The following is a 24,190-nucleotide window of genomic DNA, read 5'->3' on the forward strand; positions in this document are numbered from 1 at the left end:
TAGAGAAAATCAGTGAAACCAAAAGTTTGTTCTCTGAACACAGTGGAACAAAACTTTAGCTGCATTAAAAAAAATACTCAAAATTACCAAAATCACAAGTGAAAGAGAGGCATTAGTACTGACTTTATAGAAATAGAAAAAGGATTATTAGAGGATACGATGAACAACCATATGTCAATGAATTAGATTACTTAAATGGACAAATACCTAGAGAGACAAATCACACAGACTCAAGACAAAACAAAATATGAACAGAAATGTGAAAAGAGATTAAGTAGGAATCTGAAAGAAAAGCATAGGTTCAGATGGATGCACTGTTGTGAACTCTATCAATTCTTCACAGTCTTCCAAAAATTAGAAGAGAGAACACTTCCCAACTTATTCTATGAGACCAGTGTGACCCTTGTACTAAAGGCAGACAAACATATAAGAAAATGACAGAGCAGTATCTCATGAATATAAAATAAATGGAGAAGATTCTAGAATACTCAAATATATTCAAGAACACTTGAAAACCTAATCTGGCAACATGTAAAAAGTATTACACAACACAACTAGGTGGTATTTATCCCAGGAATGCAAAGTTGGCACCAGTAAATTAACTAAGGTGATGCACTTTATACCAATAGAATAAAGGGAAAAAATCAAATGATCAATCTTAACAGATACAGAAAAAACATTTGACAAAACCTAACACCCCATTATGATAAAACACACAAAAAACTAGGAATAGAAATTAACTACCTTAACCCGAATAAAGGGCATATAATAATAGCATACTTAATAATGAAAACTCTGCCCTTAAGATTAGGAACAAGGGAAGGATATCCATTCTCACCACTCCTATTCAACACTTTCCTGGATGTTCCAGTCAGGGCAATTAGGCAAGAAAAAGAAATAAAACGCATCCAGATAGGAAAGGAAGAAGTAGATCTATCTTTATTCATAGATAACACGATCTTATATATTAAAATCCTAAGAAAACCACTAAAAGTGTTGGAACCATTGAGTTGAGCAAGGTTGTAGGATACAAGATCAACGTACAAAAACCAAATGTACTTCTGTACACCAGCAATGAGCAAACAGAACAGCAACAGAAAGAATAAAAAACTTAGGGGGATAGATTTAACAAAAGAAATGTAAAATTTACACTCTCAAAATTATAAAACACTACTGAAAGAAATGAAAGATGATCTGAACAAACTGGAAGACACCCCAAGTAAATGAACGGGGAGACTTAAGATGGCAATACTCCCCAAATTAATATTTAGACTCACAGCAATCACTATAAAACCCAAGCTGGCTTACCTACAGAAGTTGACATGTTGATCCTAAAACCCAGAATATTCAAGAGCTATTAGCAATTTAGCTATGCAAGAGCTATTTAGCTATTCCAGAATAGCTAAAACAACTTGTAAAGGAAGAACAAAGTTAGAGGATTCTCACTTCCAGATTCAAACGTACTACAAAGGTGCAATAATTAAGACAGTGTGATACTGGGATAAGGATATTCAATGGAATAAAATAAATCCTCACACTTCTGGTCAACAGATTTCAACATGGGTGCCAAAATAATCCAATGAGGAATGTATCATATTTTCAACAAAAGGTACTGGGACAACTGGAGATCCACATACAAAAGAATGAAGTTTGACACCCTACCTCACATCATATACAACAATTAACTTGAAATAGATCACAGACATTAGTTTTAGAATTAAAACTAGTTTTATAGAAAACACAGGAGTATATTTTTGTGAACTGGGATTTGACAATGCTTTCTTAGAGATGATAGCAAAGTACAAGTAACCAAAGAAAAAAGGTGAGAAGTTGGACTTCCTCAAAATCAAAGTTTTGTGCTTCAAAAGATGCTGTCAAGAAAGTAAAAAGAGGGGCACTTGGGTCTCTCAGTGAAGTGCCCAACTCTTGATATGGGCTCAGGTCGTGATCTTGCAGTTGTGGGATCGAGCCCTGTGTGGGGCTCCACTCAGCATGCAGCCTGCTTGGGATTCATTCATTCATTCATTCATTCATTCTCTCTCTCTCTCTCTCTCTCTCTCTCTCTCTCCTCCCCTGCTCGTGTGCACTTTCTCTCTCTCTCAAAATTAAACATTAAAAAAAGAGAAAGAGGACCCTTTATGATAATGGAATTGCAGTTAGAAAACATAAGGAACTCCTACAGCTCCATCAATGACAAGCTGATCGAAAATGGACGAAAGATCTGAGTAGACGTTTCTTCACAGAATTTATAGATTGTCAATAAGCACATGAAAAGATACTCAACATCATCAGTCATCAGGGAAACACAAATCAAAACCACAATGAGATAACGCCTCACACCCACTAGGGTGGCTGCCATTAAAAAGACTGATAATAACAAGTGTTAATGAAAATGTGGAGCAGTGTCCTACGTTGCTAGTGGGAATATAAAATGGTGCCACCACTTTGGAAAAGAGCCTGGCAGTTCCTCAAACAGTTACACAGAGTTACCACACGATCGAGCAGTTCTCCCGGAGAAATGAAAACATACGTCCACACAAAAACTAATATTCGTAGCAACATTATTCATAATAGCTAAAACGTGGCAACAGTCCAAATGTCCATCAAGCGATCAATGGGGAAATATAATGTGGTATATCTGTAAATGGAATATTATTTGGCAATAAAAAGTAGTGAAATACTGATGCTACAACATGGATGAGACCTGAAAACATTATTCTAAGTAAAAAGTCACAAAGGAATCCGCTGTATGATTCCATGTATATGAAATGTCTAGCACATGCAAATCTACAGAGACAAACAACAGTTTAATGGTTGGCTAGAGCAGGGAGGGAGGGGAACAGGCCAATTTGAGAGTGACAGCTAAAGGGCACAGGACTTCTGTTTGAGGTGATGACAAGGTTCTAAAATCATAATGCTTACACAACTTTGACTATACTAAAAAGTACTGAATCACACACTTTAAGGGGGACGATTCTGTGGTTGTCATCTCAACGACACTCTGTGCATCCATTTAGTACTGTGATTTTCTACAGGTCTTCCGTCCCCTACTCACAGCAGAACTGAGTGCAACAACAGATGTTTAAATCAAGCGCCTACGATTTTAAGAGTCAACAATAAAATCTAAATAAACATATGTGGAACAAATGACCAGGGTATGAGTCAAAACAAGGATTTCACTTGTATTTTCAAATAGAAGCCTAAGGGACGCATGATTTATCTGCCACCAATGGAAGTCTTTTGTAATAAGTTTTGCACCTGTTACTTTCTTCAAGTTTGGCCACCATGGCCCTCATCCAGGGCTGTCTAATGCCACGTCTCCTTACTTTGGTCACTTTGTTTAAATGTTCTCCTGCTTCCAGCTTTTCTCCCTTACGTTATTCTTTCTCAAACGTCTTTATGGGCAGAAAATGATGAAAAAAGATAAAATCAAGCAACCATGAAGGCAGAGAGGAAATAAATAAAGGAAACATCCAACTTATGCAACACAAAACACCATTTTAGGCAGGCAAATCTGCCGTCTATTCGCATGATCAATAGCTGGCAAAAAGTGGTTGGAATCCAAAGTGCCCAACAAGACAAGATTTATTATATACTTACAAAAATTAGTTTAGCTTTTAGCCTAATGCCCAAGCACTGCAGACACTGAATCTAATTTACTATTTATTGGAATACTAACTTGTTGACAGCACATTTTATGTGCCTTTACTTATTTCATCATGAAATATAAACACTCAGGAAAGTAATTTGATTTTATCTTTTTGTACTTAAAGCCATCTAACTTGCTTTAAAATATTCCTAGGAAAGCTAATTTATCATGATTATAATGTGCTGAATTGGTCTGAAAACAAAAAGCCAGCAAATAAAGGCCCTAACAAATTTGGCCACTCGAATCAGACATAACCATTTAAATACCAAGACTGCCCAGCAAACACAAAGCAGCCTGTAAGAAACCAAACATAACCTTATGATTTACCAGAAAAAAGGTCAAATTGGCATTTACCATGGCTTCACACTATCATTTCTTCAGAAACAGCCTTTGAGTTGAAATATTTTCCAAAATAGGTTCCTTCTCGATTTTCCCATGCTATCATATGACGCTACCTGAATGCAAGACAAAAGTGTAACTACAGAGACAGTACAGCCGATTTTGGTTTTGAATAGACACAGTACTGAAATGAAGGCTGTTTCTCAAAGTTATTATAACGGGAGGCTACCTGTTCATGCCAACGATTCTGCCACTGCCCAGGGCATTTCCTCTGCAGGAATTATCTTATTTTGTATTGAAAAAACCTCTTGTCACTCTATTGTTAGATTTGTTTTTATTAAAAATGGTATTTTCCCAGCCTTACTGGCCTTTACATTGTAAGACATGGCTTTGAAAAGGCCTTAAGCTCTTTCAAAAAAATCAGACCTATTCTTAAAGGGATTAAAATCTGCCACCACTAAAAATATTCAAAAGAACACACAGCAGGTCAGAAAGTTTTGAACAAGGGCAACGTTATGGTCATATGGACATAACTTCCAAGGTCAATACAGCACTCGTTTGATTTTGATTTAGTTGTGTCTTGTTACTAGAATGTTCACCTTGCAGGAGAATGTAAACAGGGAGGAGTCTTAAACCTCAGACTAGGTTCGCCAGAAACTGGGGAGGTACGGTTTACAGGTATGGTAATTCTCGCCCTGGTTAGAATGACTTCCCTAAGATGCATAGGATATAAGAAAAACAACCCTCTTCAGCTCCACATCATCCACGGCCACCCTTTTACTAGAACTATAGCAAATCTTGACTTTAGGTTACCTCGCAATTATTCTCTTGGTCATGACATATAGGACAAAGATATATGGGGACATGACTAAGATGGGACTTTTCTGGGAAAGTCAAGTGCTAAATCAAGTCCAGGGAGGACTGGCTGAGACAAGTGGTCATACACAATCACCAGAAGGCTCCAAGAGTATGACGTAGGGTGATGCCTCAGCCAAAGACTCATGAGGATGACGAACTGCTCATACCTGAGGCCTCTATGTCTTGGAGATTTAGCCTCTGGACAGCCCTAACAATTATGATGTGATAGTGAAGAAAACTAAACCATGGAGTAAGGCAGCACCTTGGACTTTTCAGGCCTAATAAACGTGGAGGCAGAGGGAAGGGAGCAGTTGTTGTTGGAGGCAGAAAAAAGAACCACAAGCTAGAAGCCAGTGTCCATGGAGTAGAAGCTGGAGAAGCCCACTCCATGAAGGAACAGCAGCTAGGCAGCAACCAGGGACTGGCTTCCTTTGGTGGCAGGTCCACAGAGCAGGTGCCCGAGTGAAAGACCCAAAGTTGGCTCTGTTCTCGTCGCTGGGATTTCAGCAAGCACCGCATCGGAGTGCACCTGTGCCTGTCTTGCTACTCCGACTCCCTGCATTACCTTCATCCTTGCTCCTTCTAATCTATTCACGACATGGCGGGCAGAGGGAGCTTTTTAGAATGCAGATCTGATCACCAGAACTAAGATTTCCTCCTACTCTACCAGATACTACACAGAGTAACTTATTTACTCCTTAAACTTATGAGACAGACAAGAATACTGTCTCTCTTCTGTAAATGAAAAAGCTGAGGCAGAGAGAAGTAACCTGTGCAAAGCCCCGGAGGTCGCAAGTATGGAGGTGGGATTTGAACCTGGGCTGTTTACTTTATGTACTTCCCATGCTTCCTATCAGCCTGAAGATCGGATCTAGAATCTCTGACTTGCTCTATGAGATCCTCCATGATCTAGTCCCTACCCAACTCCCTACCCTCATTTCATATCATGTTCCCCCCTCACTGTTCATGTTCTAGCTACGTATATGCCCTTCACACGTGTTTGTACAAGTGTATAAATATATATTGAAATGTACACATTTACATAGATGTTTATATTTACATACCTGTACCTAGCCATACACATTTTTGTGAACATGTGAACATAAGAGGCTTTTTGGTGCAATGATTGAAGAGCATGGACCCTGGGGCCAAACTGCCTTGGGTCAAATCTGACTCTGCGGTTTACTAGCTATGAGATCTCTAGCAGTTATTTACTTCTGTATTTCTAAGCGTCCCCAGGCAATAAAATGGAGAAGATGGAATTTACCGGCTAGGCTCACAGCAATGATTAAACACGTTAAAGTACACACAGCACTCAGGGTAAGTGCCTGGTAGGCAGTGAGTACAGCATAATGTTCAAGTTCTTTTCCAAACTTGCCTATGCAAATATGTTTTTTCTGCCTGAACTTTTCTTTTCAATGTGGGCATCTGCATCTACCCATCCTTCAGGATTCAGCTTAGACATCAGTTCCTCAGCCGTCCTGAGGCCTCAAAGTTTGAGGAAGCCTCCCACTGCGCACGCCCAGCGCACCCTGTGTTCCCTTTGCAGCCAGCATCACTCTGGTCACCACGGTTCACGACTCCACGAAGGCAGGGACTAGGTTCGTTTCCAATACTGTGGTATCTGCTGCACCCACAACTCTGCCTCGTGCAGAGCAAGAGCTCAGTCAATGTCTGTGAATAAATACATGAGGCCCATGGGACCAATGACCTAAATCTGCCCTGAGGACTTGAGGGTGAGACATTATTGAGGAAGTCTGGACTTGAAGGTTAAATGTACAGGAGGCTGTTCTTCGGAGAAGAGGGACTTCTAGATAGAAGCTCCCCAAAGACAGAAATGTGACAGCCTGTCCATAAAGAGATGATGAGGTCACAGCATAATTAACTGTGGGAGCCAAAAGAAAATACAGATCAAGTAGAAGAAACAAGAAAACTGAGCTGAAGTTACTTTTTCGATGGTTTACAACTAATTATTGACAAATCAGATCTCTTAAATAAGAGTGCTCTTTCTACGGCGCAGTCTTGTTAAAAGGTCTCCTCTCTCTACTATAAGAAATAAAAAATGAGGATAGGAAGAAATAGGTGCCTTGTGTTAAGAATCTGAGAAAGGCTTCACGGTGATTGTACCCAACTGGGACACGTAAATGTCACCTGCAAATGAGGATCTCTCATTCTGCTTACTGGAGGACTAATCTTGGGTGATTTTCAGCGTTGGGGTAATCAGCCAGCCACAATTTAGCAGAATTAAATGTTCAGCAAAGTATATAGCTCCTCCAGTAAATTCTGGAGCTCCCCACAGTGCCACTGCTCTATATTTAGGAGAAATATTAGGCAGAAGATTGTCTGTGCACACCAGGTAAAGGAGGAACAAGAATACTGTCTTGGGAAGTCAGGCAGGAGAATTCCAGAAGAGCCGCTCCGTGCTGCAGAAATGGTGAGCCAACACTTACAATCACACTAGAACAATGAAGGTCAATTATGACATACTGCTTTCCTTCTCTTTCTCATCTCTATTAATCTTCCTTCCCTCTTGTAACCAATGGGCTCATGGATGGGAGAAAGATGATGTCACACACTTATAATACTTCTATGGAATATCAAGTTGGTAAGACCTGTCCAGGCACTGATGGGCAGAACTGAAATGTGAAGTGAGCTAGACAAATTGAAGTGCTTGCCTGAGTGAAACAACCTGTGATTCCATAAGAGGATATACATTTCACTTAAGAAGCACGCATTTGATTAACAGGAAATGGAAAAGTCCATCAGCTGACAATGTGGAGAAAAAACCAAGGGCATCACAACACAGCCTGTCAATTATGAAGCTAATGATGTATTCTGGCAACTCAGGAGGCAAAGACATTTTGAGATTTGTGAGCAGGCAGACGGCTGCAAGGAAAAAAATCAGCATAGAGCAGGAGGCTGGGCTCGACAGAGCAGGAGGGCTGTGGCGGAGGAAGAGTGGGTGGGGGCAACCGCGGATGGACCCTCAGTGTGAGACCAAGCGATTGTTCAACTTGGTAATCGTTAGCAAGGTGAAGGTAGTGTAAGACACATGGACTTTCACTCAACCTACAACTCGGATACATACAGACAGCGCAGCTTCTTAATTCTAAGACCAGTTTGTGCCTCCTGTCCAAGTCTCCACCCTCTGGCTAGCACGAGACCGTGAACTTTCAGTTTTACCCAATTTAAACCTTAGTGTAAACTGATGTTCTCCAGGACTCTGTTAGGTGCTTATTCTCTCTTGGATCAAAATGCCGAGTTTCTCAAAAGACATGGCTTCCCTGTTCCCCTGCTTCTTTTCCCTAAGATGATATCCAGGTGACCTCATATCCTGAAGGGAAAACATGAGAGTGCTTGGGCGTGGCCCCCAGGTGATGCCCACTGGCTGCTGGCATCAGTCACCTAGGGACTGGTCTTTCCCTCTCAGCTGGGTCAGAGCCTCGTGTTGCTCTCCAGCCAAGCCAGGCCAGCTTCCCCTGCTGTGGATGAGCTGCCCCAAGCCATGGGCCCATGCTCCGTCCAGTTTCTTCACCACGGCCTTTTGTGCGGCCACCTCTTCCGGTCGTGGAGACTAGCACTGGCTCTTAACTCAGAATATACGACACACGATAACTGAGAGCAGCCTGGGAAAGTTAAGCCTAGTCGTCACTTGCTGCCACGGCCATGATGTGGCCAAGCCCAGGTCTGTTTGCAGGGTTGGGGTGGGGTCGGGGTAGGGTGGTTACTGTCTGGCCATCTCTTTCCAGAGTCCCAAGTAGAGAGCACAGGCAAGGTGCCCTTAGTGCTACCTATTTTCCCACTCATTTTCACTTATCTAACCCATGGCCCCTTCTCTGAAGCAGAACTCAGAGGAAGGAAAGGAAAGGTATACGTGCTGACTCTGCCTTTCTCTCTCCTTCTATCACTTTCCAGGAGGCTACAGGGGGAGGGTTCTGGTTCTGCCTTATGGACAAACTCGGCCCTTTTCTCTACACTTTAGACCTCCAGGCTCAGAGTCCTACAGTACTGGTCGATGTGCTAAAGGATTAAACGAATTTACCAAAATCTTCTCTCAAGCCAACAGCCTGACCTTTAAGGTTCTGGTCTTTCTTGTATGCGGCACAGTATTTCCTAACCATTCTTCCCATTTGTATTCCTTCTGTACCAGACATTGAGCACCCCTCAGACAGATAGATGCCTCTGGTCAGAAGTCTCCTGCTGTACTTAGAAAGGCAAAAGAAAATGCACATAAATCATTTCATTACACCGGGTTCTTAATCAGGAGAGGAGACTTAAAAAGGCGAGAGGCAGTAACAAATGAACATTGGCGGAGTGCCTTCCACGTGCCAGGGGCTTCGTGTCATCTCGTGCCTTCACAAAACAATCTGGGAAGATAAACACTACCCCCCATTCATTTTACAGAACAGTCAACTAATGTCAAAAAAATCAAGCAATTTGTTCAGACTCACAGAACTGGTAATTTGCAGACCCAGCATTTGAATCCTAGTCTTTCTAACAGAAAAATTCATGCTGTTTCTACTACACTCCATAAATGACATAATTCACTGTATTTCACTGAATCCAAAACATCAGGAGTTGTAGGCTGCTCCAATACTGTATGTTCCACTAAAAACAGAAATGCACTGCCAATTACATCAGGATGTGCTATTTGTAAGATGAATTCTGATTTCTGAGAAGTAAAAATGTGAAAAAAAAACCATCTTACAATGAATTAAATCTGATAAATACTGTTTAAGGAAGATGATCTGAGCAGCTGTGGACAGTCTGGACCAGAAGACAAAATGTCCAGTGCTGGGAGAGAATTGGAAAATGCCATAGTCATTCAGCATCTAAGAAACAGAAGGCTGAATAAAGACAGAGCCTTGTGAAATGGGAAGAAAAAGGTGAATTTCTAAGAAATGCTGTGGCAGGTGAATCAACAAGAATAGGGGCAGTTTGTAGATTATAAAAGGTGAAGAATGTGCTGGAAGCTAAGATCTTGAAGTTTTGAAGACTAGAAAACAATAGCAATTGAGAAACTGGACAAAAGGAGAGGGATGGCTTCCATTTCACATATATTAACATTCCAAAAATAGAGACTTATCTTCATGTAACTCTGGAGGGAAGAGAGCCAGATATGAGGACATGGGGATCACTCAGAGGCACCAGCTTAGGGGGAAGACAGCACTCTTACTGGGGGTCTAAGGATTAAAAACACCCGGGGTGTACTGGATGTTAAAGGTGAAGAAAAGGAACAGGTTTATGAACATTGGGGAATAAGATGAAGTGAGATAAATACTAGATGCCACTGAAGAAGCTGGCTATCAGTTTTTTTTCTTTTTTTAATTTTATTTTTGACAAGCATGCACACAAGTGGGGAAGGGGCAGAGAGAGAGGGGAACAGAGAATCTGAAGCAGGCTCTGTGCTGACAACAGAGACCCCGAGGCAGGGCTTGAACTCGTAAACAGTGAGATCCTGGCCTGAGCCTAAGTCGGATGCTTAACTGACCGAGCCACCCAGGAGAGAAGATATTCTTCAGGAATGATACCGAGTGGAGTGGCTGGACTCACATGAAAATCACTTTCAAAATGGAGGTGTCCTAAGTGCCCATGAGTCAAGCACCCCCTTTAGAGGTTCCTGCCCTAACCTGGCTTACTCCTAGTTCAGAGTAACAGTGGGTGCTGGGCGGGGCAGATTTATATATTCTTAGTGCATACTCCAAGAATGAATGAATGAATATCTTAGTTTAAATGAAAAGATTAAGGAAACAGAGAAAAAAGCCTGACCAACAGGCATATATATATAAGAGAGAGAGAGAGAGTTTTAAGGCCTTGTGTAAAACATAACTGTATATTCTACCAATTTAATAAATATTTAACTCAACAGCCTACTATGTGCCAGACACATGACTCATCACTGGGATAAGATGAGTAAGACAATTCCAATCCTGAGAACTTGCAGACCTTAGAGACAGGTGACGAAAACTTGACCTCACCAGATGTCTCGTTCTCTCCGTCGCTCATTCTAGTCCATGCCGTGATCATTTCTTAACTTGCACTGTTCTCCTGCTTCTACCTTTTCCTGCACCCCATTCCAGTCTCCTCACAGAGCTTGAGTGACTCTCTTACATGTCTTTTTTTTTTTTTTAACATTAATTCATTTTTAAGAAATAGAGAGAGACAGAGAATGAGAAGGGGAGGGGCAGAGAGAGAGGGAGGGACAGAATTTGAAGCAGGCTCCAGGCTCTGAGCTGTCAGCACAGAGCCAAACGTGGGTCTCGAACGCATGAACTGTGAGATGATGAACTGAGCCAAAGTCGGACGCTTAACCACCTGAGCCACCCAGGCGCCCCTTGAATGACTCTCTTAAATGTAAATCCTATAACGTCCTCCTTTCCCTTCTTAACCGTACAAAGTCCTTAATCTTGGCCCACAAGGTCCCATATGATCTGAACCTGATGTCCTCTCCCACAAGGGTCCTCAGACCCTTTTCCTTGTTGCCTATGCCTGGAATTCTCCTACCAAGGCATCTGTAAGACTTGCTCCTTCATTTTCTACAGACCTCTGTCCAAAGGTCTTATTAAGGAGTCCTTCTCTGACTACCTGGCATTCCCTAACCCCCTTATCCTGTCTTACTTTTCTTAAAAGCATTTACTCAAGAAAATGCATCCATAACCACTGGGATATATTGTTTATTGTCTGCCACCCCCAACAATACTGGAAGCTCCACAAGAAGAGGGTCTGATTGGTTTGTTTTTGTGTTCCCAGCACTTGGCTGGCATGTGTTCATTGGTTAACAAACACTTCTTGAACAAACTGGATGCACTGTTGAGTTATGCCTAGGATTATAGGGGAGCAAAGAGGAGGGTACATGGCATATCCCAGGAGGGGCCAGAGGATCAGAGAAAACTTCCTTAAGCAAGTAATGCTGGACTTAGACTTCATTCATTCATATGCTCAGAAAGGCATTCACTTGTTCAACACATTCCTACAGTTTTACTATGTGTCAGGCACTATTCTAGAACTCGGAGGGGAGCTGTCAAGAAGGCAGAGAAGTCCTTATTCTTGTGAAACTTACAATCTAGTGGGAGAGAGATAATAAGCAAGCCAATATGTGAAAAAAGGCAAATATCCAGTGTTGAGACATGCTATGCAAATAACTAAAATAGGGTGACGTAAAAGAAGTCTCCTAGGTGCTCACTTTAGACTGGGTCGCCAGGGAAGTATCTCTAGGAAGTGGCATTTTTGTGGAGACCTGGAGAATAATAAGGAAACTCCCACGTGAAGATGAGGGGGGTGAACATTCTTACAGAGAAAGCGCAGCCAGGGCAAAACCCTGAAACGGGAACAGGCTTGAAGTATTCAAGGAACCACACGGAGGACACATAGCTACTGGGCGGTGGTGAGGAGAGGGGCATGACTTAAGATCTATAGGCATAGTCTTAAGAATGAGTAGGACTTAGGGGCACCTGGGTGTCTCCATCGGTTAAGTGTCCGACTCTGTCTCCGGTCTGATCTCACCGTTTGAGACCCGCATCGGGCTCTGTGCTGACAGCTCACAGCTTGGCACTCACTTCAGATTTTGTGTCTCCCTCTCTCTCTCTGCCCCTCCCCCATTCGCACTCTGTGTCTCCCTCTCTCAAAAATAAATATACATTAAACATTTTTTAATGTATATAACTGAATAAGTAGGACTTATTCAGGGAGGGAAGCAGGCTGCAGAGCACTGCAGGTGGAAAGGACAGCATAAACAAAGGCAAGGAAGCATAAAACAGATCGGTGCATATTTAAGTAAACCTAGGAAATTCACTTCTTCTGGGTTCAATGCACAGCCAATGATGAAATCCGGAGTAATATATAGAGAAGTTGTTTTTGTTTGTTTGTTTGTTTTCTTCACGAATCTTCCAGCATCATATTTTGTTGCACTTGAGGGAAGAAAACCATCTCACTAGAAAACATATCCTTAGGGAGATCTATAAACAACTTACTAGAAGAGACTATACTAAGAAGTATATTTTTAGAAGATTCAGGTATTATATATTTGAATTCCTGCTAAGCTCAGAAGGTGGGAAGCAAATGCGAACTAGCAAACTTTCGTTCCAAACACAGCCTCAGACACAGAAGTGGTCACCACCCCCATGCTTCAGACACCGGACTAAAGGAGTCACAGTGGAAAGCCAGGCTTCAGTTCCAGCTCTTTTTTGCCCAGTGTGGTTTCCACTGCTTCCTGGCATCTCAAAGACTCGTTCAATGCACCTGACTCGTTCAATGATCCTTGCTGTCAATTTATTCTATGGACCCTGCCTTCTACAGTTTTCCTTTGGCTTTATTTCTCTTTTCCTGGGACTACTTATAATTTAGAAAAATATATTTTTCTTCGTTTTCCTCTCAGCTAATCTTAATACCATGTTGTATGCAGGCTGGTCTGTAGCTCAACAACTCCCTCCCTCTACTAAAAAAAAAAAAATAATGCAAATCCAAACAAACTCAAATATGGGATTAACGTGCTTGGCCACATCTTTTTCTCTATAGTAACTGAGTCCCCAAGGAGTGTCTAAGTCTTTGGGAATCTTGACAGATCAGAATTTTTGTAACAGTTGAGATCCTGTTATCAGTAGAACCAGATTCCCCAGGGAAGGCAGTGCTGAATTCACAACAAGGGATTTAATTTAGGCTCACAATTTATCTAGCAATTCGTGACTTGTGAGTAACTGTTCAATATGTGTGTCATAATGGCCTGTTGCTGACTTACAGTATGCACAGAGAATGGAGTCATTTTGAGACCAACTAATTTATCCATCAGATGAGAAAGCATCATTAAGTGTACCAAGATAAAATATTCAGGAGGAAATAAATGAAGAGTGAAGTTTTCTTCCACTAACAAAGATGCATTTTGCACTCTTATACCACAAACCTCTGGTACATTTTATTCCTCACTTAACAGTGGAAACATGTAGTTAAGATAGCACTGGAGAAATAAGATGTCCATTGTAAATGAGGTTGAAAAATTATCTGTTGCAGGAGGCATTTACTTTTTAAATTTCTGGATATTCAAGATACGCCCAATGTTTTCTAATACTTTTTATTAGGTGGCAAAATCCGTGGTATCTATAAATGCCAGGGTGTTCATGAACTTTAGCAATGACATGAAGAGTTACTGTCTCTTGAAAGGTTGATGTAATTTTTTTTTTTTTAAATGGCAAATCCCTGAAATAGGAAAAAGGACATTCTACAATGTGAACAACAACTAAAAGGCAAGATAGAAGGCAAGGACTGGCCAGTTGCTCAAAACAAAACAAAACCGAACAAAGAAAACAACCACCTGTGAGAAAGCTGGTCCCAATTTTTAGATGTAAAACATTTCCAGAGACCACAGCCTAAGACAGGTGCTCGGCAACCTTCACCTTTTTGAAAATAGAGGAGATTGCCAAGAGGCAAATAAACATGGTTACAGGGAAAAGGTGAGCCAATACCAGGCAGGGTCCAACAAACAGCATAAAAGTGCAAAGCATCAAAAATAACTAAATATTTTATTTCCATTTTCCACTGTTCTTTTTACCCATGCTTAAAGAAGTAAAATTTTGGGGCGGGGGGGCTTAAAACTTGGTTTGTAACACCGAAGCTGTGACAATAAATAAACACAAACATTATTTAGCTAACATTATTAAAAATGAAATTAATGTCAGAGTTACCTGAAATTCTAATCCATAGTTTTCTCTGCAGAATTCTCTCAATTTAGGATACACATTTTCTCTTAGTGCCTGTCTTTCTGCTCCTGTGTCTGTGGTAGAAAAACAAACACATAGAGAGGGAGTTATGTCCACACATATGTATTTCTGGAAAAACAAGGTAAACTTACAATTAATATTAACATTAATATAACCAGATTGGGTGCCAACTGTGAAATGATGGGGTATCTGACAAGCTGGGGAGCCCTGTTCCTAATAGGGGACGGGGAGTAGTGACCCCTCTTCCAGGCACGCACAGGAAGCCTGAGGAATGGATGGGAGTCTCACTGGTCAGTTCCGTGTATGTGACAGGGCTGGGAATTCATATTTGAGCCTTTATGCCCACGTGGACCCTCACATGAATCTCTTAAATAGCCAGATGTGCTGTCTTTGGAAGAGACAGAAGAAAAAATCATAGGGCTATTGGCTATGACGTGTTTTAGCCCCATTAAGTGTAAAAGTTATAAAATCACACACACACACACACACACACACACACACACACACACACACACACACATTAATTTAGTTACCAATTTCCAAAAAAATTCAATCTCTATCATCATGCCTATAGTACTTAGAACTAATTAGACTTTTACAAAATTCAGTACGGCATCCATGCAATCAACGCAAAAGTGAGGAGGGACAAATTGTGGGAGCCAACATCCAAATTTGCTAGATTCCACTGGCCAATGGTTTAGCAGAGTAACGCCTGCCACCCTGGGCACAGGGACTGCCTGTTTATCAGAGAGGGGAATTGTGTCACATGTTCCACACCACGTAAAAACTTCAAAATCATGTTACAATTTACGTCATTAAAAAAAAAAAACATACAAGAAGAAACAGAGAACTTGAAACCGGAAGAACCACAGAATATGTATGTATTTAATGTCAAGTGTTTTGCACAGAAAGGGCTTTCCAAAGCCACCTGTGCTGGGTGATTATCTGCATCGATGATGACGCTGTAAAATGCTTACAGCAAAGACAGGCTGTTCCCTGCCCAACTAACTTCAGTGAAAGAGGAGAACAGAGATTTTAAAAATTAGGTTAATGTCTTATCTCATAAAAATTACCATTTGCCAAATGTACCTCAATCCCAGCCATAACTACAAAACATTTGCATACTGCATTTATAACTAAGAGCCAGTTTAAAAGACTTGCCTTATTATTCTCAAGTTCGTCTGTCCATGCAAATTCAACCATATGATGTGCTGACCTACTCTACTTTCCTACTATTCTCAAGACTATTTTGAGATGTAAATAACCAATCTCAAGAGTCTGAAATGCAGCTGGAGGCTGACAAAGTGACAGAAACCCGTATTTACAGGGAAACCAGAAACTCAATACAAGCCTTCTAAATCACCATATGGTCCAAATGGTCAGAGTCTTTTCTAACCGTAGATCCAGCATGGACCCTCAGTTTAAAGGGAAAGCTGGAGGACCGAGTGGTACATTTGAGCAGTACCCACGTGCTGTTAAGGCACTAGTGGAGGCAGTATGCTAAGCTTTTACAGGGTTTATATCATCTCAGGATCAGAGCCCCATCCCCTTCACCCCATTTTAAGGGCTGAAAACACTAACTTTGCAATAAAGCTGATTAATATTCAACCAATCTCTCTAAAAGGCTGTACATGTTTAAAACACAAGTAACAAAAGTCACCTTAAAAATAAACAAATATTGGGGTGCCTGGGTGGCTCAGTCAGTTGAGTGTCCAACTCTTGGTTTCAGCTCAGATTATGATCTCATGGTTTATGGGATCAAGTCCTGTGCTCTGCACTGACAGTGTGGAGCCTGCTTGGGATTCTCTCCTCCTCTCTTTCCGCCCTTCCCCTACTAGTGCGCACATGTGCACGTGGTCTCTCTCTCTCAAAATAAACAAACATTTAAAAATTAACATTAAAATTAACTACTACCAGATGTGGAAGCTGGAAATAACATGCATAATATGATTATATTATTACATAATTAAGTAAACAAGGGCTATTAAGGCATACTAACATAGTATCAAAATAACATGAGAAACTATGAAATGATGGAAGGAGCAGAAATTATTTCTTTAATATGTTATTGTAACTCATTACTAGGTACAGCCATCTGAACGTGCCATATTATGAGGATAAGACAGAAATATAGTCTCTAATCTCTAATGTTTACCAAATGCTTACTGTAGTCGTGTATTAAGTATTTCTATGTGTATTTTCTTAGTCCCTCTGACAACAACTCTCTGAAATGGGTAAAATTATTATTCCATTTTTTTTACAAGAGGAAACTGAAATACAGAGAAGTTAAGAGACTTGCCTGAGTCATATGACCACTAAGTTAGAGAAGCTGGATTTGAATCTAGAGAGCCGTATGCTATATAGTTCACTCTAACCAGAGGAAATATGCAACGGTGCAAAGAAACAATCTTTGAAAATGACACATAGACTAACTTCATAGAATGGTTAAGGAATGCTGAACTCACCTCTCATCTGGACTCTGCCTCTCTGTTCTCATTCTTGCCCCCTTCAAACCATTCTCCACAGAGAAGCCAGACTCCTCTTTTACAAATGCCAATCAGATCACAGAAAGCCCTCCAGGGGCTCTGCAAGGCACTGGGAATGACATCCATGCCTCTTACCTTGAATGTTCTCCCTCCCCCAAAGGGATCTCTTACCACTACTGGATTACACGCCTACTCACGGCCTTCACGCTAGCTGTGACTTCCTCCTGTAATGGTTAGTCCTGTGATCATCTCAAGGCATCTCCTGTCATTCAAGTGTCAGTTTTACAGCCACCTCCTCAGAGAGGCCTCTTTGAGCCCTCCATCTACGAACCACTCTCTGTCACATCACCTCTCAAGTCTTTTGCACATTACTCATCACTTTACTGTTGCTATTCAGTTACTGTTTGTCTCTCCTACTGCAATGTGAGCTCAAAGAGTCAGAACCCTTCTGCTGTCTCGTTTACTGCGACATCGCCAGTGATCAGAGTTGTGCTCGATTAAGAAATGAGTGAATGAAAAAAAAAAAAAACCCACACATGCACCAGTGACCAAAATGAGCTGACAGGCAATGCTTCCTTGTAATTACCTCCGGAAACAGAAGGGCTTCCTACATCACAATTTGTCACTGGATGGACCCAGAATCAAGACTAGGGGAAATTCTGGGAAATAAACGATGTGGCTTATAAAGTTGGTTTCATGAGGTAAGTGAATGGGCTGAAATACTGGTTTCTTTTTTGGTTTCTGTGTTTCTGGCAGAATGCTAATACATTTTACCAAGTCATGTTGACCTTTCCTAAAAATAGGAAGAAAACATATGCACATATCTCACAGACATTTTGTGTTACTTATGTTACAAAAAAGTCTCAGATTTTCCTATATTTGTATTAATAGGTGATGAATGGCTCTGGAAATGGAAAAGTAATTAAGACAGAATGGATTAGTTATAATGGGTGGCAGATAAGCTGGCTTAATTATATTAAAAAACCTAATTCATACTAACAGCAAATCCGGATGGTTGGCAATTAAAAAAACATTAGAATGTCATAAACAGGAAAAATTAAGTTACAAAATGTCACACATAAAAAGAGACCTCTTTAAAAAGTGTAGGTCAAACACAAGGTATGTCATCATTTACTCTTTCTACATAGTCACTGCATCCATTTGTATCTGCCCAGCTCCTTAGCTCTTTGAAAAGATACATTAACACTTGGGCAGCACTACTAGGTTTTTAAGAAGTTGTTTTCTACAATTCCTCAATGATCTCAGAGTTAATGATCGTTTCTAATGCCGTGTCTGAGTTACCCACAGGAAAAGCCTTAGTTGAGGGAGTATTATTAATCAATACCATGTATCCCACTTCATGAGGGATTTAGATTAATGCCAAATTTCTATCAAAAATAAAAGTGCCAAGGGCCACGCCCTGGGTGGCTCAGTCGGTCGAGCGTCCGACTTCAGCTCAGGTCATGATCTCACAGCTCGTGAGTTCGACCCTGCACCGGGCTTTGCAGTGACAGCAAGGAGCCTGCCTCGGATTCTCTGTCTCCCTGTCTCTCTGCCCCTCCCCAACTCGTTCTCTGTCTCTCAAAAATAAACATTAAAAAGAAAGAAATAAAAATGCCAACACGACCATGTTGCACTGGGACTTCTTACTGTCCCTGCCTCACCCAAACTTAAGGCCAGGGGCATTTGATTAAGTCGCTTCCATCCAGGCAGCTCAGAAAATTCATTTAGGATCCAGCCCACACCCTCTGCTACAACTGTTGTTCCAGCCCAGCCTCCCAGATTTCTGTACATCTGCTCTTGCCTGGGTTCTCTTTCTTCCCCTGGCCTGTCAGCCAGTGATTCCTCTGGACACCCTACCTGGCTTCTGTGTTTTTGTTTGGGTTGATTTCTTGTCTGATGGCTTCCAGAGGTTGGCTCCTCTCTACACCCTCTAAGCCCTCTGTGCCCAACCAGCCACGCTTACCCTTATATGTATCACCAAATCCTGTCAATTTGATCACAAACATCTTTTGAATCTGGCCACTCTCTAGTTTTGTACTCACCATCTCTCAACCCAAAGGGTCCCCAAGTCTCCTATTTGACTGACCTGTTATCTGTCCCTCCTCATTGCAGTCTTATACTCCAGAGAACAGACGGAGAGAAATCCAAGACAAAAGAAAAGCAATAACTAGTCTGATCAATGCAGGTCTTGGCTGGAATCTGGTGGCCCAGAAGATAAAGGCTGTGAAGTTCAGTAGACGTAAATGTGTTTTCTAGCTAAGTTCCATGTTCTACTGCTCTCTACCATGGACCCTCCTGGGTCCATTTTCAGCTATTACTTGAACCCAACCCTTGTCCTTAATACATACTGCTTTCCATGCTCAGAATTCTTTATCCTTGCATCCCCTTTGCCTGGCAGACTTTGACCTTTCTTAGGCCCAATCAAAGGTAGTATACTTAGTGATTTCTTACTACTCAGAGGCCAGCATGCTCTGTCTAGCTCATCCCACAGCACTGTGCTCACTCCTATGTATCATCGTATACTATGTTTTAATTTTTAATTTGTCTCCCCTAATAGACTTGTGAGTTCATGACATGCTGGGACTTTCTCATTCACCTCTGCAATGTGGAAATTAAAGCAGACCCCAGTACACAGTCAATAAGTGAATGGGCAAATAGATGCTATCTACAATGAAAACATTGATTAATCCCAACTAAAGAATGTGTCTCCACAAAGCTAACACTAATCAAAATGCAATATCGTTTTCAAGTAATTCACCAAAGACCAAAGGCATAAAGCAAACTGGGAAATGACTTTCATGAAAAACCACTCAACTCTGGGTGAGAACAGTGAGAATCTATGGGACTGTCCCATTCCTCTTTAACTGCCACACCCCTTCCCATGTCAGAGAAGGTCAAGCTGTGAGTATCAACAACTTCATTGCCAGAGAGCGCTTGCTTGATCTGGAGCGGAGCATGGGAACACTCCATGGCCATCCGTGTTGTTGGCAGCAGCAGTGGTCTCAGAGGTAGAGAGACTCCTCTGTGGCTCAGCCAACCTATAGTTTCACCCAAATGTAAAAAGGAGACCAAGGAAATAAACAGTCATGGAAGGCCTTGTTAAGTTCTCTGCAAATTCCTAGCTGATGGGAAGGCTACCCACAAACACAAGAGAGACTGAAAGCTACCCCCGTATTTGTGGCTGACTTTGAGCCTGTGTACATAGGCAGTGTAAACATAAGCCTGGGTGGAAAGTAAAAGTTGGGATAGACTTAAACACTGGCTAAGCTTTGCATGTGTTCCCCAGCCCACACAAACTGGCAGAGAACAGAAGCCCTACTGGCTTGAGGCATTTGAGAAGAAACTCTTGAAGTCATTGACAGACATTAAGCTACAGAGAAAAGTGGGTGATCCCTGGGAAGTCAGGCATATCTTCATCATCACCACCATCACCATCAAATAACTGGGCAGAGACAGCAGCAGCCTGCACTGTGGGGAACCGATGCCACGGATTTAGTCCAGGCAAGTAACTAAACAGACAAACAAAAAATGCCAACAAATTAAAAAACACCACTCAGAAGTAAAAACCAGAATCCAGATCTGTTACAGTGTATTACCTAAAACGTCTACTTTTTAACAAAAAATCTTGAGATATGTAAAGAAACAGAAAAATGTGACACCTATTCAGGATAAAAAAGTAGTCAACAGAAATGAGCTGTGGGTGGTTCCTATATGAGATTTAGAGAACAAAGACTGCAAAACAGCTATTAAAGATGTATTCAGAGAACTTCAGGTCACCATGTTTAAGGAAGAAAGAAAAATAAACAAGTTCCCAGAAACCTGTGGGCAGCATCTGCTGGAGTGGTACATAGTTGTAAAGGGAGTCCCAGAAGGACAGGAGTAAGAGAAAGGAGGAAGATAATTTTGAAGAAATAATTGTGCAAATGTCCCAAATTTAATGGAAAACAGTAATCTACACATCCGTGAAGTTCAAAGAACCCAAATATGTAATGACTGAGAGATCCACAGTTAGACACCTAGTCAAACAGTTGAAACCAAAGATAAAGAGCAAATCTTGAAAACAGCAAGCAAAAAATGACTCATCACACTAAGGGAAACAATACAATAAGGGCTGACTTCTCATGAGAAGGCATGGAAACCAGAAGGCAATGGAATGACATACTCAAATAATGGGGGAAAAAGGTCAACCAAGAGTTCCATATCTAATAAAACTATGTATAAAGAAAAAAAGACCCGGAGGACATGATGTTAATGAAATAAGACACAGAAAATGATTCCACTTACAGGTAGAATCTAAAATAGTCAAACTCACAGCAGCAGAGAATAGAATGATCGGTGCCAGGGGCTGAAGGGAGACATGGGAAGGGGTTGGGCAAAGGGTGTAAAGTTGCATTTAGGCAAGATGAAAAAGTGGATCTAATATATAGAGAGAAATGTGAATATAGTTAACAATACTGTATTTTAGGCTTTAAATTTGCCAAGATCCTAAGCATGATCACCAAAAAAAAAAAAAAAAAAAAAAAAAGGAAAAAAAGGCTATGTGAAGTGATGAATATATTAATTGGCTTGATTGTGATTAATTCACAGTGTGTGTCAAAACATCAAGTTGTACATCTTAAATATTTACAACTTATTTTTGTCAATTGTACCTCCATAAACTTGAGAAAAGAAAGTGAAATAAGAACATTAACAAATTTAAACAGATTGAGAAACGCTGCGGCTAGCAGATCTGCATTAAGAATTTACAAAAGAGGGGCAGCCAAGTGGCTCAGTCGGTTAAGTGTCCAGCTTCGGCTCAGGTCACGATCATGCAGTTTGTCAGCTCAAGCCCCGTATCAGGCTCTGTGCTGACAGCTCAGAGCCTGGAGCCTGCTTCAGATTCTATGTTTCTCTCTCTGTCCCTCCCCTGCTTGCACTTTCTCTCTCTCTCAAATAAGTAAACATTAAAAATTTAAAAATATTAATTTAATATTAAAAATATTAAAAATAAAGAAAGTCCTCCAAACTGAAAAGAAATGGCATCAGACGTTAACAAATCCATACAAAGAATGAAAAGCACTGTGAAAAGGTAAATAAGCATGTAAAAAAAAGATTACATAATTATGTATTTTTTTTCTGTATTCCTTTATATACTTTTTACAAATTTTTAATCATTTTATCTTCTTTTTAAAAAAATTTTTTTAACGTTTATTTATTTTTGAGGCAGGGAGAGACAAAGCATGAATGTGGGAGGGTCAGAGAGAGAGGGAGACACAGAATCCGAAGCAAGCTCCAGGCTCTGAGCTGTCAGCACAGAGCCCGACGCGGGGCTCGAACTCACGGACCCCGAGATCATGACCTGAGCCGAAGTCGGACGCTTAACCGACTGAGCCACCCAGGCGCCCGTCGTTTTATCTTCTTTAATCACGATAAGTGTACTCTTTAATCCCTATCCCCCATTTCCCCCATCCTCCCATCCATCTCCCCCTGGTAAACATTGGTTTGTTCTTCACAGTTAAGAGTCTGTTTCTTGGTTTGTCTCTCTTTCCTTTGTTTTGTTTCTTAAATTCTACACATGAGTGAGATCATATGGTACATGTCTTTCTCTGACTGACTTATTTTGCTTAGCATTATATTCTTTAGCTCCATCCATATTGTTGCAAATGGCAAGATTTCATTCTTTTTTGTGGATGAACAATATTCCATTGTGAATATATATCACAGTTCCTTTATCCATTCATCAATCAATGAACATCTGGGCTGCTTCCATAGTTCGGCCATTGTAAAAAATGCAGCAATACCCATAGGAGTGCATGTATCCCTCTGAATTAGTGTTTTTGTATATTTTGGGTAAATACTCGGTGATGTGATTACCGGATTGTAAAGTAGTTCTGTTAATTTTTAAAGGAACTTCCATACCGTTTTCCAGAACGGCTGCATCAGTTTGCATTCCCACCAATGGTGCAAGAGGATTCCTTTTTCTCCACGTCATTGCCAACACTTGTTGTTTCCTGTGTTTTTGATTTTAGCCATTCTGAAGGATGTGAGGTAGTATCTTATTGTGGTTTTGATTTGTATTTCCCTGATGATGAGTGATGTTGAACATCTTTTCATGTGTCTGTTGGCCATGTGGATGTCTTCTTTGGAGAAATATCTGTTCATGTCTTATGACCATTTAAATGGAATTATTTTTTTTGGGGGGGGTATTGAGTTGTAACAGTTCTTTATATATTTTGGAAACAAACTCTTTATCTGATATGTCATTTGCAAATATCTTCTATTTAGTTGGTTACCTCTTTTACATGCTTCTTGGAAAAAAAGACTGTAACACTGCACTGTTTGGTTTTAACAAACATACATATATATATAACACATGCCAATAGTAACACAAAACAGGGAGGAGAAAATGGAGCTATAGTGGCACAAAGTATGTTTTACCAGAATTAAGTTAGTATTCACCTAAAGTGTAATAAGTTAAGATAGATTTTATAATCCCTAGAGCATTAAAAAAGTAAATAAAAACAATATAACAAAGGAATTAAAATGACACACTAAAAGGGGCGCCTGTAGCTCAGTTGGTTAAGCATCAAACTCTTGATTTCGGCTCAGGATATGACTCCTGGCTGGTGAGACCGAGCCCTGCGTTGGGCTCTACACTGACAGCATGGAGCCTGCTTGCGATTCTCTCTCTTCCTCTCTTTCTGTCCCTCCCCTATGTGCTCTCGCTCAAAATAAGTAAATTTAAAAAAAATAAAAAGATACACTCAAATATTTTACAAAGAAGAGTGTAGAGTGGGAACAGATGAAGAAGAATGACACGAGTTATGTAGAAAACAAATAGCAAAAGGAGAAATAAACCCAAACGCATCAATGACTACTTTAAGTAAGAATAAACGCTCAGATGGAAAAAGACTGTCAGTCTCCTGGATATGGATATTATCTATGGATAATGAAACCATATTCAATTATATGCTATCTACAAGTGACACACTAGGTTTAAAAACACCAATAGGTTGAGGGACACCTGGGCAGCTCCGTTGGTTAAATGCCCAACTCTTGATTTCAGCTCAGATCATGACCTCACAATTCATGGGATCAAGCCCTGTGTCAGGCTCCAGCTTAGCCTGGAGCCTGCTTAAGATTCTCTCTCTCTCTCTCTCTCTCCC

General features: G+C 40.8%; 1 protein-coding gene across 1 annotated transcript in view; it reads right to left on the bottom strand.

Annotated features, from left to right (window-relative positions):
- The window catches only part of NWD2 (NACHT and WD repeat domain containing 2), a 181,624-nt gene that overhangs the window by 91,904 nt on the left and 65,530 nt on the right, over positions 1 to 24,190 (bottom strand). The window contains exon 2 of the mRNA XM_007098919.3: positions 14,521 to 14,609. Coding sequence (XP_007098981.2) covers positions 14,521 to 14,609 — 89 coding nt within the window. The remainder of the gene's footprint in view (positions 1 to 14,520; positions 14,610 to 24,190) is intronic.

Source organism: Panthera tigris, chromosome B1, assembly GCF_018350195.1.
Source record: "Panthera tigris isolate Pti1 chromosome B1, P.tigris_Pti1_mat1.1, whole genome shotgun sequence".
Lineage (NCBI taxonomy): Eukaryota > Metazoa > Chordata > Mammalia > Carnivora > Felidae > Panthera > Panthera tigris.